The sequence below is a fragment of the Myiozetetes cayanensis genome, unplaced genomic scaffold (assembly GCF_022539395.1).
Source record: "Myiozetetes cayanensis isolate MyiCay16 unplaced genomic scaffold, myiCay2020 scf10, whole genome shotgun sequence".
Taxonomy (NCBI): domain Eukaryota; kingdom Metazoa; phylum Chordata; class Aves; order Passeriformes; family Tyrannidae; genus Myiozetetes; species Myiozetetes cayanensis.
The window spans coordinates 19,873,461-19,891,653 of NW_026086605.1; the positions used below are offsets into that span (position 1 = coordinate 19,873,461).

Genomic DNA, 18,193 nt, shown 5'->3' on the forward strand with positions numbered 1-18,193 from the left:
TTTCGGACAGGACACCCTTTCAGATTCAATGGCTCTCCCCCTCCCACCCTTCTGTTAGCCATGTGGCTCCCCCCTCCCCAATTTCATACCCCAGTGCACAGAGTGACAGAGGCAGGGGATGAGGCTTCTTTGTTTTTAAAAAGCTAGGACAGAGGTAACAGTGGAGGGGAGGCAGACGACTCAAGCAGAGACCCTAGCGACAGTGGGCCAACACTGGCTGCTTCCTACAACCCGCCTGTCCTAGTCATGTCATTGCAGTCCTATGCCCCAGCTGTCTTTGTCACCAGGGCAAACATCTCCCACCTCCACTCAGCCAAGAGGAGGGGATGCGGATTCCCCCTTTCTTTTCCCCTGGGCTGGCACAGACAGCCATCCCCACAGCTCTGAACGAAGGCTCAGCCACATCACAGATAACAGGTCAGATCCCTCACCCCCCTTCCCCTTCACAGCGTCACGCAGGTGGGTGGGATAGTTCATCCTAGGAACCCCCCACAACCCTCTTGTCACTTTATCTTCTAGGTTTCCTCCTCCTCCTCCTCTTCCATCTGTGCAGGGGTTTGCATCTCTCCTCTTCCTCCCCCCCATCTGTACACCCTTCCCTTTCTCCCGTCGCATCAATAGCGAGCTGTCTTTCTCCTCTCTTCCCCAGGGTAATGAGTACTCCCTCCCAGCTCTGACCCCTGGTCTCGATGAAGTCAAATCAAGTCTATCCACCTCTGCTAACCCAGACCTGGGGACAAATGTGTCAGGACCCCAGACGTACCCTGTGGTGACCGGTAAGCTGCCTGACCAAACAGCAGAACCAAGCTTTTTATTTATTTCCCTCATCACCATTAGCTTCTGCTTTTTCTGCTAATGCAAGATATCCCTCTGTGGCAAACGTGGAGAGAGACAGAAAGACTGTGGACAACATAAGGGCTCAAGAGAAGCTTGAAATTCAGAGTATTGGCAGTTTTGGGTACACCTAGAGGTGTCCAGGTGTGATTCAAAGACAGGCAAACCCAGACTGAAACAGGAAATTGTGTGCCCAGATGGGACTTAGGGTTGGATGTTGGTAGAGGACAGATATGTTCAAATATGCACTGTGATTTTTTTCCTATGTATCTGAGAAAAACGAGGTCATGGCTTATCCAGGATCTGCACTTGGTTTTCTTGGGGAGAAATAATAGTATACATTTTATTCAGCCCTGGCATTTGGATGGGGCATTTACAAATTAAATGCTGAACTGTGACTGCTAAACTCCCTCGTCCTTAAGCCCACGAGTCTCTAATGAAAGCTAGCAAAAAGAATTTGTGTACAGCCTTCCCTCATGTGTGGGCACATTAAAGTCAGGTGTGTCTGGGAGAGTAGAAACTGAGTAAGTGCATGACAGCAGAGGATTCAGCAGATGCTTCACTGAAAGCTCCTCTTTGTGGTGGCACATGCAGAACCTGAGCAGCACAGGGTTGTCCTGGGGCCACAGGGCACACACATGCTGTCCTGATATTAGTGTTAGACTGCCTGCCCTGTGTATGTCTAGAGCCGTAAGGAGGTATTCTGGTGCCTTAATTCATAGAGTGCTTAACTCTTACAGCACTTCTTCTCAGGCTTTAGTTGCCAGTGCTTGATGCTCACACAGCTACTACAGACTTGCACATCTCCTCTTGGGTAGCTAAAGCGGCTGGCAAGGCTTGAGTGACTTGCCCCTTTTGGTATATCCCTCTTTCTCTGCAACTGCTGTGGCCAATCTAAAAACCTCATGGCATAAGTTGAGAAACAACTCATGACAAAGAGGTCTAAATCCTGTTAGCAAGGGAAGAAGCTGTTGTCTCTTGGCCAAAAAGTTGTCCTCTAATGGCACAGAATCAAGAGCACTGGTATTTGTATCTCAACTTTTTCTTGCCAAAGCCCCAGCTAATAGCCCTTGATGTTAAAGCAGCTCATGGCCGAGGCAGGTAGCCGTAGCTTGTTCAGCAAACATGGAGCAAAGGCATGTTGTTGCATGCAACTTTTGGCTACCAAGAACTTTGGCACCAGGCAGGATTAGTAACAGTTAACTCAAATACAGAGGATATCCAGTGTGAGGTCTACAAAATGCCGTGGAGAACATGGGGAGATGAACTACATTATTCAGGGAATGTCTAGAAAGCGTGACATCCCCTGACTTTTTTCATGGCTTTTACTGCTGTCAGGCTCAATTCAGAATCCTTGTAGCCGTGCGGTTTCTTAGCCAACCAGAAAAAAGTGGCTTAGCTGTGGCAAAGTTGTTCTACCTTTTTATTTGCATATGCAAGACAAAACTCAGCTGGTGTTCATCTATTGTTCAGCAGATCTACATCTCTTACAGGAAATATTTTCCTGGTCTGGGGGGCCAAGCCAGTAGGAAAGCAAGGTAGATCCCCGCAGATGAATGTAAAGGTGACGCATCTACAATCAGAGCCTAAGATTCAAAGGGACCATTAAAATAATTCTTTTTGGTCCTTCTTCCTAAGTGAAGACGGTTCATTCCAGCCTGCTACTGTGAAAGTAGGCTTCTAGAAGGCTGGGAACACTACACAAGTTTTGGACATTACTCTCACAAGGGCACAGAAGGAGACAGATTTGGCCTCCCAGAAGAGACTACAGGCAAGGCAAAAAATTTTCTTCGTGTCCCCCCACCCTGTGCCATCCTCACTCTGTTCCCTGTCACGCTCCCAGCTCAGTTCGAGAACATCCCCATCTGATCCATCTGGATCCAAAAGTGAGAAAGTTCATTTCAGACCCAGCTTGACATTCCCAGGTGGCAACTTAGCACTAACATCTCAATCTGTATGCGACATTTCAATCAGTGCAGAGTAACAAAAGCAGAACTTTTAGCACTGGGAGCTGTTCACTGGTGGTAATGATGGAGAAACTCAGAAACTGGAAATGAAAAGGGAAAAACAAAACCCCTCGACACCCTGTAAGGCATTGGGGGAAGAGGGGTAGAGTGTTTTTCCTCTACACTTAGGCCAGGATCCAATGTTTGGATTAATGGTGCCATTACCCAAGAAAGGACTTCAGATAATGCTCATTCTTAAAATGTTTTTGCTGGCAATTAAACGGTTGCAGGTATTGATCTTCATTGATCTGATGTTCTCAATTTGCATAATCTATTAAACATGAATGATTCATGATATGTTTGCCATGGGGCTGGGCAATGCTTTCAGGAAGAACCAGAGAGGTGAGGAACTCAATGCTGCCTCCTGGTCTACCCTGGTTAGGAAATTAAAGAAGTGGCTGACAGCATGCAGATTTCCTTGGTATCACCCAAGTCCTGGGCCCAAAAAGGGACATTGGAGTAATAGTGAGTACTCCAATAGTGAGCTACCTGTTTCGCTGCCTGTTTTGCTTCTATGGTGTCATCTTTGAAATGCCTCTTTGCTCTTTCAGGTGATACCTGTAACAAATATGAAACAAATCTATCTATTTAGGGTACTCTGTGCACAGTCACTTCATGATGTAAGATTTAGCTTCACTCTGCAAGTCTCCCCATCTCAGTCTTCCCAGACAGAAAAAAAGTACCACTAGATCTTTCCAAACCAAAGCTGTACAGCACTGGATTCTTGCCCTTCCTGAAAACTTCAGAGAAAGTCCTTCTCTTCTCTCTGGCTCATGACTAGCTTGTCCCAGCAAGCTCTCTCAGCTCACACCATTCTGAGAATACAGCCCTCCAAAAGCCATCAGAACCTCAACAATATGTAGCTCTCCCTAAAATCTTGAAATGTAGTGAAATAGTTAATGAACAGTGTTGCTCAAGTCCCTTTATCTGTCTGTGGGCTTCCTGGAATTGAAGAGCTAGAAATGCTGCAAAACAGGCAGCCACCAGAAGGCCTTCCCCAAAGTCCTGGGCATCTATTCAAAGACACAGTTTAGCACCACAGTTTTATACAGCACAGCCTTTTCTAGTACTGCAAACATCAAACACTCTCTTTCAGACAATTATTCTGCTAACACATCTTAGATGCCCCATTTATTACTCACTTCTCCTAAAGCAAGTAAACAAAAACATTGTTTTACTATGGAGAAAAGAGGTCACCCTTATTTCTCCCCGTTAAGTACGTGCAAGGAATTTCCATTAATGAGTTGACACTTAGGGATTAGCTGGACACTAGGCTAGGAAACATGCTCCTGCTGTCCTTCACACGGAACAGACAATGCAGAAATTTTCAACTTTTTTGTGAAGACTCAGGGAGAGAAAGCTCTTAAGAGCTGCCTGAGTATAACACCTCCTCTTTCTGCACACACAGACAGTGGGCCAGCTATATCTTGCCTTGTTGTTGCACAGCCCTCGTAGCTGGATTGGCGTAGATTCCTGACAGTTTCTTGGACAGTATCTTTGGACACCAATCAGAAACAAAGATCCAAGCTTGAAAATACCAAGATAAGGAGAGTACATGCAGTCGAACAACATTACAAGAATTCTGTTGTTCAGAGTTGTTCTACTTCAGTTATTTCTATTGAAGGCAAACAGTCCAGGCAGATGAATATAAATCTGTACAGGACTAAGTAAACACAGAAAACCTCAATAGCTTTCTTTTATTCACTAGTTTCCACAGACCTTCGAATTTGGAAGGTACTTGGTAGCTAACAGCCAAGAGGTAAGCAGAGGAGAACCTCAGGACAGGAGGAATTGCACAAAGTGTTCACAGAAGCCTTGAATCAAGAAGAGAACAGTAAGATACTTCTTTAAGCACCACCAGAAGTCACAGCTTCTGGAATAGTTATGCATGAAAGAAGTGGGATGTCTTCAAACCAGGTTTTGAGTTCTGGGGACTTAGATTAATAGTTTGGGAACAGAGACCTTTCCAACTCAATTATCTAGCCCAGGATAGAGGAAGGCAGCACTAGGGTAAATAAAGCACAGTGGAGTTTTCATGTATGGCTTGAAATTCCTCATTAAGAGACGACTAAAGGGGAAGATTTACCTATTAAATGGAACGTAAAATGACAGCAAAGGTGAAGAAAAATTTCCTTTAAAGTTGAATGCCAGCAGTTTTTACTAAATAGACCTTGTTTGCAAGCCCACTACAATCTGTGAGATCTACAAAGAAAAGGTAGAATATAAGATGCAAAAAAATAAATCAGGAGTTTCTACTGTTGACTGAAATGGAAGTATGTGCCTCATTCTCTTGCTGTGAGGAGGCTTATGAGTGCTTCTGTTCTAGAGTTAGCACCTACTAACAGGAACAGAGAACTTTTGACATCATCACCATGCACCAAAGCAGCTAACAAAAAATGCTTCCTTCTCTCTGGGAAATAAATATTTCCCTAAAACAACAAGTATCATCCAGGGTGAGAAATCCTTGCAACTACTCACAATGTGTCAAACAAAGGCATCAAAAAAACACAAACCTCATCAATCTCCCCTTCCTCCAGACCTCACCTCTCTGGCAGGGGATTTTTTTCAGTTTAATTTTTTTAATTCATATATTAATGTATGCAAAAAAAATTGGAATTACTGACATAAAGGTGACTTCTTATGTCTGAAAAACATAAAAAACCCAGTACTTAAACAGCGTCTGATTTCTATGAAAGTTTTCAAGAAAGCTGTGATGCTAAGCATGGAGAAAACACTGGATAAACACCTGGATACAACATTTTTCTGAAATGGTAAACAATCTTTTAAGAACTTTAGCCTCCTTGAAGGTGAAGATATTATTTCCTTCCTTATAGATTAGTGAGTAACTGAAGAGAATTTTGTTCTGTTCAATAACCTGGTCATTCAAAACTAAGAACAAATTAGGATTGGGAAAAGCAGGAACATTTATTTTCCTCAAATTAAGTAGATTAAGGTTGAGTGAATTAAGGTTGGTGTGAAAGGATGAGATCTATTAGTTTTAAAACAGGGTTGTGAAAACAGTTCAAATTCCTCCTTATATCTGTCCTTTCCTTCATTCAATGCAAAACCTGCTTAGAAAAGCTTGCTTTTTCTGTTCTAGACTATTTAGGAAGTCAGGGAACTTGTGGTCATTTTATTTAATTAGCATGAATAATTACAAATACTGTTTTTAATTTAATTCTAATTTCCATCCAAATATAACTTGACACAGATCACAAGTAAAAAGCTAATAATCTAATAGAGTAATAATATGGACTCATCATTCACTATTTTCCATATAATAATATGTGAAGACAAATTATATTAAACAACATAATTACTTAAATAAATGTGCACATGATACAGTCCATCTACTTAGCAAAACCTGAAATAACCATGTTGAGTGTAAATTTTGTATTTGTCAAAATATTTGTTATCACCCATAAAATTCAACCTTTTAGAAGACACAGTGGAAATGTAACACAAGTCGATCCAGCTTGCTGCTTTAAAGCATGACTTAAATTGATTGTTACATCCAGTTGCACTTATATCATTGTGCTGAGAGGGGGAGCATTTCCTCCCCTTTTCTTTGTTTGTACTGGGGAAACTTTCCTTTCTTGTGCCAGTCTACTTTAGCCTCTCACACCAGTGAGCAATGGCCCTGGTCAGGGCTTGACTGAGCTGACCTAGGAAAACCTCTTTAGCAAATGGCCAGGGACACCAAACTGGCTTCAGTGATGACAGATCCTACAGATGCAGACCCGCACTCTGTGGCAAAGTACCACGGCTGCACCACCAGCAGTCAAACAGCCTCTTGGGCACACCTCTGGATGCCCCAAATGCCCTGAAAATGTAAGATGATACTCGTTCATGTAGCTGTTACAAGGCTGTTACTATCCTGCCTCACCAAAATGAAGGAGGCATTTTCTGTGAACAAGCCGTCTTGTTCTGTGAACGATATTTGAGGTGAGAAATTGGCAAAAGCAGAAGTCCACAGGACCTCCAAATTTAATCAACTGAATCCCCTCCTTAAGAGGAGATAATATCTCCTTATCTAGTCAAGGAATTTGGAAAGGCAAAAGGTGTTACTATTCTTCTCCAGTACCAAATGGCTGAGAGTGACAAATAGTCAGATGAATGATTCCTGAACAGACAGGAATAGCAGGCAGGGAGAGAAATCACATAAACTATTTCCATGCAATCCATTCAATGCATTCAGTGTAAGTTTCACTGACAATAACTTTATGATGCTGAAGAAGGCAGATTGTGGGCTAGAAAGGCATACTGAACTGAGAAACCCAGAAAGGAATGGGCCCAAAAGAAATAATATCTTTGCCTTCCTTAAATTAGCATTTAAGTGAACAATAGCAGTGAATGACAATAATGTCATATAATGACAATAGCAGTCAATGGACATTCCCAGCCCAATTTTCTTCAGCAAGAGAAGCATTGCAGGCTGCTGCTGGACAAAAGCAGACTTCTTTAAAGAGAAAATAATTATATTGTCTTCCCAACAATTCAGGTTTTGCCTTTTCTTCTGGGACTAAATGAAGGATCCAATGAGTATGGCTTTGATAAAATTTTTTATGATGTAGATATTTGCCCACTGACAGCTAAGACTGTGCTTTATATCTGTGTTAAGCAACACCTGTCAGCAGATGTTAATAACTTTTGATCTCCATCAGCTGTACTGGATTTAATCAGGCCCACTGCTTGTACAATTGAAATTGCCCACTGCAGTCTTTCAGAGAAATGGAAAGCTTACGGCAATCTTTGGCCCATCTTTTCAAGTTTAGGATTGAAGCAGGCTACCAAGAAATATCTATTCTATCTTATGGTTAGTAAAATATCATTATGATGAAACCTTGGAGTTACCTATGATGAGGACTATGTGAAAAACTAATGTGTTCTAATTGCATTTCCCAACCTATATTTCAAAAACATCTGGTTTAAGAGGTAATATTCAAGTCTCAACCCACTCAGGAACAAGCATATGCTGCACTTTAAGGCAAGGAGAAATGGCCAAATCTGGTGGGCTGGGACTCAAGAAATGAGACTACAATATAAAATTCACTGAACTTCTCTGTTTGCCAAGTGCATAAGTTGCACAACTTTCCCACCTATGCCCAAGTCTTTAAAGCCTGTCTTCTTTCATCTGCTCCATCTGCAAACAAATGTACTTGGAGCCACATGCAATTGACTTCAGTGGAGTTCTCAAGTGGTTAACCAGTGCTCAACAGTACTCAAGTAACTTCAAAGAGTAACTCCACATCACAGGTCTACTGGAAGCTCCGTGTTTTAGTCTGTATGAAGACTGTAAGAATTTTTTCTTCAAAGTAACACACAGAGTTAACAGGTCAGTTTACTCTGAGAGCAGTAGTTAATCTGATCAGACATAGTTTTATGAAATCCAGTTTTATGAAAAAAATAGGGTAAATAGAATTCAAAACTTGACATGTGATGTGATGCCACAACAGTGTCGACTCTTGTGGGAAAGCAATCCAAGGTTGTTTCTTTAAACACATACTTCAGCAATGTAATGGGCTAAGAATACAGACGGATGTGTGCAGAAATAGAAAATAAACCTCAACACACAAGGCTCATTCTCCAGTCAAGAGGAAAACAAAAAAGGTATAACGAGAAGCAGATTAGTCTTTGCACAGTTTTCAGTTCTTCTAGCATAGCTCTGTTATGATCAGAGAAGGGAAAAAAATAGGACAGTCTTTATCTTCAGTTCAATTTGCATAATGCCCTTTCCCCAGAAAGCCTAGAAAACTAAAAATAGAAAAAGGGGTTCTCATGACATGACGGAAGGAAAAAACTAACTATATGCTATGTCAGTCCAGTTTGGTCTTTTGTATGGCTTCTGGAATTTGAGGCAAGATTCCCACATGGGATAAAGTGATGTTACTCCACTGCCTATAGTGTAAATTCACCAGTCCATGAGTTTTGAGGACCCAGTCCCATTCCATTTCTCACAACAAAACTTTTTGAAGGAATGGAGACTAAAAAGATATTTCAATGGTGGGTACAAGTATAGGATTCAAAACTCCTGAGATAAGATTCAGCTTTGGCACAGGGTTCATACATGAACTTGGGTATGTCTTTTCTGGGCTCAGTTCCTCATAGATAAACAGTGATTCCTAAGCAATGCTGTAAGGACACGTGTTCTAAAGGGTGGGGCACTGGGGTCATACAAATATTTGATAGAGACCTCAGGAGAAGAATAACAGGAAACATTGTCCAGATGGTGAACAGTGTTGAGTGGGTGTGTACAAGCCATTCCTTATGCATGGATGTGCCATCTTGGTATTCTCTGTTTACTGTAAAGAAAAGGAGCATTGGATGCAGGTAGCTTATCCTACAGGAAGCCAGCAATGAAAAACAAGCAGCTTATCTAGTCCTGTAACCCTCCCTGCTTCCCTTCCCTTCAGCAGGAGAGAGCATGATAAAAGAGAGAGCATGAGTCTCTGTAGGAACTCAAAGCTGTGAATCTTCCTCTCACCCTGTCTGGCCAAAATCCCTTCATTCACAGGGGGAATTTAGGCCAGGGATCACAAGTTCTCACTCTCCACCAGAATAACAGAGGAGAGGGTTAGAAAGGAAGAAAAACAGCCATAACTCAGCAAGTACAGTCAGAAAGAGAGGAGTAAGAGATGCACAAAACATGGTTCTCTAATATGTTTTCAGCCATATCCCCACCCTGTTGACTCTTTCCAATTTCCCCACCAGGACAGTAAGAGATTTTTTTTTTTTTGAGGGTGGGTAGGGCTTATAAACAAGGATATTGTTTGTCTTTTAGAAGAAGAAAGGAGACTGGATCAGGAATAGATTACTGCTGCTTTGAAAAGGGGTTGCAAACTCTTTCCACCCCTCTATTCAATTCCAGACTTAGGAGCAAGACAGATATGTTGGAGTTTGCTGATGCAACCTTACTGAGGAACGCTCCCAACAAGACTCAGACAAGCCAGTATGGCACTGCTCCACAGCTCGCTGGCAGTAGCGGGACTTGGGATAGGAAGGGGCAAGTTCTCCATCATAAATACAAAAAAATCATAGAATGGAGAAAATCAAAAGTGAAAACAAAAGAGGTGCAGCTGAAGTTTGAGGTGGTTAAAGTGAAAAATGGGACTGTGCCATTCACAGGTGGATAGATAGATCAATCAATTGATCTCGTCTACACTGACACACTTTGGAGCTATAATTCACTGCTGGGGCAATTATTCCAGCATAGCAGTGGCAGGAGCTATATCAGAGACAGAACTCAGGTGCTTTTAGTCAGGGGAGAGTTGGACAACAAAAGAGTAAAAAATGGTAAATATCATCCATCGGTAAAGATACATGGGATATAAGTTATGTCTATGCACTTGCAGAGTGTAGAGAGACAGATAGACAGATAGATAAATAGACTCATAAAAGTCTGAGTTTTGGTTGTGCAATCATTCGCTGTCTGACCTTATACTCTCCTCCTCTCCACTATTCTTAGAGAGGAAAGTGTTTAGCATTATTGTGTCCAGGTCTCTTTGCCATGTTACTGTTGACTCCTTTATCCCACCACACTGAGTAAGTGCTGCTGCCTCTGGAAGGTGCGAGGAATTTTTCTTCATAAGCCTTGATGTGTTCAAGAGAGGGCTGGGCTCATCTCCACTGTGAGTCTGACAGGGGTTTTAACAGCCTCACAACACCAGGACAAATAGCTCCCAGTCCCTTAACTCTTCTCAGATTTGCAAGGCAAGGCCCAGCACTGTTGTTCCCATTGCAAGGGCTTTACACAGTCTTTCAGGCTGAAATCCTCCCTGTGGTGGCTGGGCAGAGCGGAAATCCAGGGGCTGGATCAGATTGGCCTAATGCTACAGCAGCTTAAGCGGTCTGTTTTACCAGAGATTATGGTTTCACTTACACAGAGCGCCTGAAAAATGCTGCGGTTTAGGAAGGATTATAGCTGAAAATTCCATGCTTTAAAAGAGAAATAAAGCAGGGGAGGGACTAGGAAACCCAATGTGCCTGGGGGCTGTGCAAACAGGATTAACCTCTGCTCATAGCACCTCTTGCTTCTGCCCACCCACGCTTCCTGTGTCCACCTTCTTCTCTGTCCTTTCCTTCCTAGCAGTTCCCCACACCTGCTGTCTTTTGTGTAATACAGAGAGCTGAAAAAGGAGTCTGGAAAATGCCCAGGACCAAAGTGTCTCTAGTTTATTTACGTATCACTGTCAAATGGCTTCCTTGAAAAATATCACTTCACTTGCAGCCTGTGAAAGCCAGGGGAACTTTTGGCCCTCTGCCTGCAGATAGATCTATTCATCCAAATTATCTTGTATCAACATTATTTGGATAAAGGCTTCAAGCACTCCCAGAATGCTGGTGATGACTCTGCCTGTCTGGTTGGAAGGTAAATCTGTGAACTCCTTGCCATCTGATGACAGAGGATGCAGAAGAAAAATAGCTTTGGGGTTCTCTATCTACAGAGACTGGCACTGGCATGTGAAGGTTCACTAGTACGATTGTAGGACAGTGTATAGTTGTAAAAAGCAGAAGTTTCACACTGATGTGCTGCCTACTCTGGTGACTTTAATTAACTGTACAATAAAATCCAGATACTCCAGCTTCTGTTCCGCATATCCTCTACTAAAGGTCCCTGCTGAACAGAGCTTCCTAGCAAAAAAGGAAAAGAAATTACAATCCTCACTTAGCATACCAGAGACTTCACATAAGTAAACTAAATAAAGAGAAACCATACACCTTTTAGCCAGGACTGATTCTTCCCAATAGATTGAAACATGAACACATGTCCTTGCTGCAATGGAATCTTGGTGATCAGAGACCTTTACTGGCCAGCCAGGTCAGAAGTACTTGGAGGAAAACACAGATGGCAAACTATCATTTTTGCCAGGTAGCAAACCTTTAGGAAACAAATATCTCAGGATAAACAGCATTCACAAATAGAAACTGCCCAGCCCTTTATTATCTAGGTGACCACTACGGCCTCTCAATAAGATGCCTAGATTTAATTAAGCCAGTTCTACATTAATGAAGTCAGATTTATGACCTAATTATATGTCACATTTGTATTTCTCTGTATAAACCAAAACCACCAAGAACTAACTTATTTTATAGGCCATTGGCAACACTTGCTATCACAGCAAAGAGATGGCTTTCATTTACTGGCATTAATTTGCTTCCCTGACAATGGATGGTTTGCTACATGATTTGGATAGAATCTGATCACAGCATCCATGCTTTGCTTTCAGGTGTTCAAATACAGCACTCTACTACTGCTGTCCCAACAACAGTGATTGTTCTAGAGTACTTATGCTTTAGGTCACAGAGTTCTCCAATTCCCAAACCTCCTACTCAGCAGCCGAGTTAGGAGCAGCTGCAAAGCTGTATCTATTGTGCCTGTGCAAATCTGCACATCAGAAATGGAAGTCCAATGTAAACAACAATGAAAATCAGACCTTTTATAAGTCCCCTACATTTTCTCTCCTCCATTATGTCTCTCTGTCAAGGTATCTATCTGGCAAAATTATACTCTGCGAACAATCAATTGGTTAAATCTCCAAAGTGTGCCACTGTGACCAAGATCAATTGATTGATCCATCTGTCTATCCACCTATTAATTGCACAGTCCCATTTTTATTTTAACCACCTCAAACTCCAGCTACACCATTTTTGTCAAAGCCTTTATAAAATTTGGCTTGAGAAGCTTTGACAATTACACTCAGCAACCTGTTTAATAGGTACTCATAGCAGCACTGCTCTCCTGGGGAAGGTTACCTTGAGTCTGAAGAGAAAAATGGTATAATTCCTTGAGCCAAACTGTGTAAGTATAGCATCTTCATGCGCCCTCAGCCAGCAAGAGAAAGCAACAGGAAAGGGAGCACAAAAGCTTCAGAGCATTCTTCTTCCCAACCCTATGCTTCTTCCTGTCCTCCTGCATGTTCCCTCCCTCACCTCTCCTTTTCCTGCATCCCATCCCTCCCGTCTGCCACGGCACTCCATTCCCCTCATCTCCTGCTGCCCCTGCAGAGGCATCCCTGCAGTCCAAGCCTAGCCCCCAGGTGCATTTACTACTGTTGTCTCAGCACTGGCTCCTCTGATCTACTCCTAACCTTTTTATTTTTGTTTTTGTTTTAAAATTAATTTCCCTGTAGATTTTAACCACTCCATTTTCATTTACCCATTTTGTTCTTCCTCTCCTCCCTTCCCCACCCTCCTCTTCCTTCCCCTGTTCCCTTTGTCTGTCTGTGTCCATCCCTTACCCTACCACAGAAAACCTCTCCTCTCCCCTCAGTATAAAGCAAGAGCCTCATGGAGCCTCTCTCACCCCTTTCACCCCCACCACGCCGGTCGGCTCTGGGCAGGCTGATCTTCAGCCCTTCCACATGGCCCTTTCAGACGATGCGTCCACGCCCTGCTACAGTGCCTTCCTTCATCATGGTGCCCACTTTGGGCAGTCCAGCAGCCAGCCTCTGATAGCAGGTAACTGGCCTTGGCCACAAACTGAGTGGGGATGCTGTAGGCAAGGGGTTCAGTTTCGTCTGACGGGGAGGCCAGTAAATGCTGCAAGCTCTTTGAGTGCAAGTGGGAACCAGAGCAACCACGTTCCAGGTCTGCCTATGCAGCATATGTTCTTAGCTCCATGAACTCACAGTAAGATTTCATTCCTGTTCTTCCTTTTTTAGAATGAAATAGGAAAAGAAGCTGTAACTACCTAGAAGCGACTGGGTGTCCTGGTTGGATGGGTCTGGGACTTAGTATAGTAGCAGTTGTACAGCATAATCCTGTGTTTCCTCAATAGCCATAATGTCCTTGAGTACTGTAGGCCCAGCAAAGGTTATGTGTGCTAGCCTAACAGAGATAGCAGCTTGAAGATCCTAGCCAGCTCTAGACCTGCCTGGGTTGTTCAGCACGGGTTGTAGCTACTAAGTCAGATAAACATATAGGCAGTTGGTGAGCACTGCCACAGCTATGCTGTGGGCAGTATTTGAGTCATCTGCTTTGGGAGTGTTAGTGTGAGCTGGTGCCTTCACACAGCAGACCAAGTAGTTAAGAAACCCAGCATCACGTATGAATGTCAAGAGAAGGAAGGGTGTGTGAGAGACTGTAATGTTTTATAGCCAAAAAATACAGACCTGACGTAGGTGGCCTTTAAGGTAAGAGTAGAAATGAAGAAATAGTTTGCAGAAGATGGCAACACTTATGAGCAGCAGGCAGGCAGGGGAGGATGGGCAGGAAGGACAAGTTTCAGGTAGGTACTAAGGGAAACTCCTGACAAGATGACTGAAAGAACATTGCTGTAGAAGTTCAAGGGTGACTTGGATGAAATAGGTAGTATTATCTTAGGTGACCACTGACCACTTTTCAAAGGATGTAATCTGGGCTTTTACAGTACAGACGAGTCTTAGTGCAGACCACAGTTCCTAAATAGTCAAGAAACATATCTTACCTCTGCCTCCTTCGTGTTCCTTTATTATTTTTCTCTTTTGACCTAACACCTTTCCTTTCTATTGTCATGTGAGATTTCCATTTCTAAACCTCCATGTAGGAAAACAGAAAGTAACATCACAGAAGATTTGTGTTTATAACATCAACTTGGTCCAACCTTACTGCAACCAGTAAAAGCCCCTGAGCTCTGAGCATTTCCTAAGCCAAGAAGTCTCCTGACAGACTCTCTCCAACAATACTGATCTTTGGGGATGCTGTCATGACCATCCTCTAGCATAGAAGGCACTGTGTTTCAGGAGAGGGACCTGCCTTAGGACCTTCATAGGGAATTAGACATGGGGCAAAGTGTTCAAAAGCTCAAACAATGTCACAGTGATTCAGATGCTGTTTCTCACTCAGAAGGCTCTTGGAGGAGGGATACTCGTTGGAGTTGGAAGCATGTTATGAGCTAGCTTTGACGTAGCCTTGGAGTACAAGCATTTAATAATCCTGTCTACCTGTTTGTAATGAGAGGAGGTAATGGAAGGGGCCTGCTTATATATAACAGCATTTTAAGAGCCTCTTTGTGGGACTCCTAGTGATGTTGCTGATACAGTACTTGTTTGTTATCTTCTTTTTCAAGACTGGGATTTTGACAGATGATCACTTCCCAGCAAATTTTCCATGCTCAGATTTGAACATCAGCCTCTTGCACTCGTGTCTGAATAAAAACACAGGGGCATATGTGCATACATCAAGTAGCCGAGTGAGTGTATATGTGTTCCCAGCTGAATGGAAGTGTCAAAATGAATTAATTTTGCCTGCTGCTACATAATGTTATCTTTAACTTTTCAGTGACACTGCTTTCTCACTCATCACCTGTTGTTGTATCTCAGGCTAGTCAATAAATGAAACTAAAAGAACAAGAATTTTAAGCATAAAAATTTCTTGCCTTAAAAGAATGTAAGAAAAAAAATAACTACATCTAGTAGGCGTTATTCATACAGCTTAACACAGAGCTACAAATCACTAAAGGAATGATGGTGATAAATGAGTAAAAGAGTGTAGAATATAAATCCCTGAGACATTACATATTTATTTTTATCGATATCGGGGAGTGGCTGGAAAATGGCTCAGCCATTGCCTGGGAGTTCTGTGCCACTATCTAAGAGGAGGTGAGCTAGGGAGAACAGCCACTGATCAGGTACCTCTTCAGGGAGAAAGAATAAACTTGCATTTCTATCTTCTTGAGTAAATCACCTCAGTAATCTTTAGTCAAGACCTATGGAAGCAATGACACTGGTTTAACCTACCTCATGCCAGAGAAACTTCCTCCCTTCAAGTTAAGCTCCACGCTTCTCAGTTCTTACTTTGCCTCATAACTGTTTTTTATCTCTGATTCCCCAGCCAAGGTTCATGCTTGTTCCAGGGCCTGCTTTATCAGTTATCAGTTATCAGTTATCTGCTGCCAGTAGAGCTAAACCAACTCTTCTTCTTCTTTCCTTGGTGTATCCCAGCACAGTTCCAGTGACTCCAGTATTGTTAATGGGCTACACTTAACCTGTCACTTCCAAAGGCAAATCAGACTCCTGCCCTCCAGTTAGAACAGACAGGAGAGATAAAATTTAACAAAGAACAGCAAATGGCACAAACTTCCTGGTGAGCTACAGTTCACCCAGGAAATGTGAAAGGCTCTGGATGCCTGGAACAGGCTGACATCTCAGTAGGCAGTGTTGGAGGTTGAGCTGTAAATCTCTCAGCAGCTGTGGGGGAAAGATTATCTTAATTTATTTAGTGCTTTTTTTTTTATTTTGGTTTGGGGTTTTTTGTTTTGTTTTGTTTTGGCTTGAAACTCCCAGCAGCTTCTGAGATTATTTTAGTTCATTTAAATGCAATAAGCACTAACAGCAAATGCCCTTCTGGCTGGCCCATTTTCAGGCTAACCAGTCCAAATGAGGAAATGCCTCTGGCATCAACCAAGAAGCCCCCAGCTGCACTTCCTAAGAGATGAAAAATAAACTAAATCAAACACCCAGTCCACACCCCTCTCTACTTCTTTGATGGTGAAAAGATATTACAACTTTAAGTATTACAAATAAAAACTTGCACCTGCGATAAAAATGAAGTGAGACTCAAACTAATTTGCATGATCCTATTACTATATACAGTACACCAGCACTTGGAAGGAGTCCAACCAGTATTGGTCTCATGCTAAGCACTGTGCAAATGTACTAAAAGTGTGGCCTTGCACCAAAGAGTTTGCAGCATAAAAAGAAGCACAGAGAGGTGAAGTGACTTGCCTGAAACCATCAGCAGGTTAATGACAAAGGTGAGAAGAGAGACGGGCACAGGAAACTCTTGGATCACTTTCCAGTGCCTTGAACATTGATCATGCCCTAAAGCAACATCACCACGGTTCTGGAACTGCATCCATTGCATATAGACATGACCTCAGCTACTTTGGCAATGAATATGCTGCCATTCTCTGTGCAGATCAGGGCCATTTTGATTTAGTTAAAACAGATCCAAAATGTACAATGAAACAAAACAAATTCATTTGAACCTCACAAAGCTAAGTTTTAACATCCTCCCTTACAGTGTGAGATCAAAAGTGCCACAATCTTCAACCAGAATTTTCAATGGATGGACAGCACTTATGTAAGAGAGGGCTGCACAGTAGTTGCCTATCAAGCTGCTAGTCATGTGACAGTGGGACAGAAGGTGATATCAAATCAATATTGAAAGATCTTACCTTTAGTGATCACCTGTCCTGATTCTTTCCCCTTCCAGGTCGTGATATGGCAAGCACCACCTTGCCTGGCTACCCACCCCACGTTCCCCCAACTGGACAAGGCAGCTACCCAACCTCAACTCTTGCAGGAATGGTTCCTGGTAAGTCAGCTGCCAGACCTCACTAATGGTGCACACATGTTTGAACAGTATACCAGCACTGCAAGAGCCTTCACAGCTGGCTTGGCTATTGCTTTGCTGACATGAAGAGCTATTCTTTTCATAAAGAAATCATCAGGTGCCTATAACCAGTGTCCCTAACAACCCTTTTTGTAATGTATCTCTTTCCCCCTAGTAACTGATTCACTGCTGCTAAGGGCAACTAGCTAGCTATAACCTGTGGCAATTAATTGGTAATTAATTAACCTAGTATTCATTAACTAATATAATTATTTTCCAATGACCTATGCAGGTTATTATGCACTGCTTATGGCTCAGGATATTCACCTATCCACTAACTTAGGGTAACAACTTACCTTCTATCTAAAGCCATGGTATCAAACTGAAAATTATCAATGGTAATTTAATACCTGCAGTTTTTGGAGACCTACTGTCTATAGCCTAAACTAGCTAAGAACTCAGCAATGATTAACAGCATTTCAGGAGAAGCCAGTTATGCACTTTTAACAACCAACTACTTACCCACCTTCTGTTTGTCAGATTGTACCTCCAGTCCAAGAAACTATCTACCTAATCCTACATCCAAAGGCAGACTGTTTCTTTGCTTCCCAATGCCTTTGGAGAAATACCTTATCTCAGCATATGGATTCTCCCACCCTTTAGGGAGAAGAGAGGACCATTTACTCTAGGGCAATTGAAGAGTTTCTTACCTCAGGTTCTATTCCCCACTCCTCTGATAATAGTTGTCCCCAGGAGATGAACAAAGAGACAGGATTTTCATTTCTCAGACATGGTAGCTCAGAATACAGAACTTACCTGCCACTGATTTCTGCTTTTGTTATGGCCTGGCGTTGTGAGTTGTGATGATTAGGAAGCAGGTACACAGTCCATTCTTCAACCTCTGCTTCTGAAGGGATGAGTCCAGAACCGACGCAGCAGAAAGTTGGGGACAGAATGTTCTTATATTACTACCATATGATTTGCCAGGGCTTACGAGTGGAAAGCCTAACTTAACCCTCATTCAGATCTTGGAACAGCTA

General features: G+C 42.5%; 1 protein-coding gene across 13 annotated transcripts in view; it reads left to right on the plus strand.

Moving 5' to 3' along the window:
* Nucleotides 1-18,193, plus strand: part of PAX2 (paired box 2) — a 90,545-nt gene that overhangs the window by 60,327 nt on the left and 12,025 nt on the right. For 7 of the 13 annotated variants that reach the window (XM_050305729.1, XM_050305727.1, XM_050305738.1 and 4 more), the window contains 3 exons: nt 650-776; nt 13,089-13,298; nt 17,034-17,135. In XM_050305729.1, the coding sequence (XP_050161686.1) occupies nt 650-776; nt 13,089-13,298; nt 17,034-17,135 (439 nt within the window). Of the gene's footprint in view, nt 1-649; nt 777-13,088; nt 13,299-17,033; nt 17,136-18,193 lie in introns of those variants that run through there. The other 6 variants (XM_050305734.1, XM_050305732.1, XM_050305736.1 and 3 more) reach the window with 2 other exon arrangements.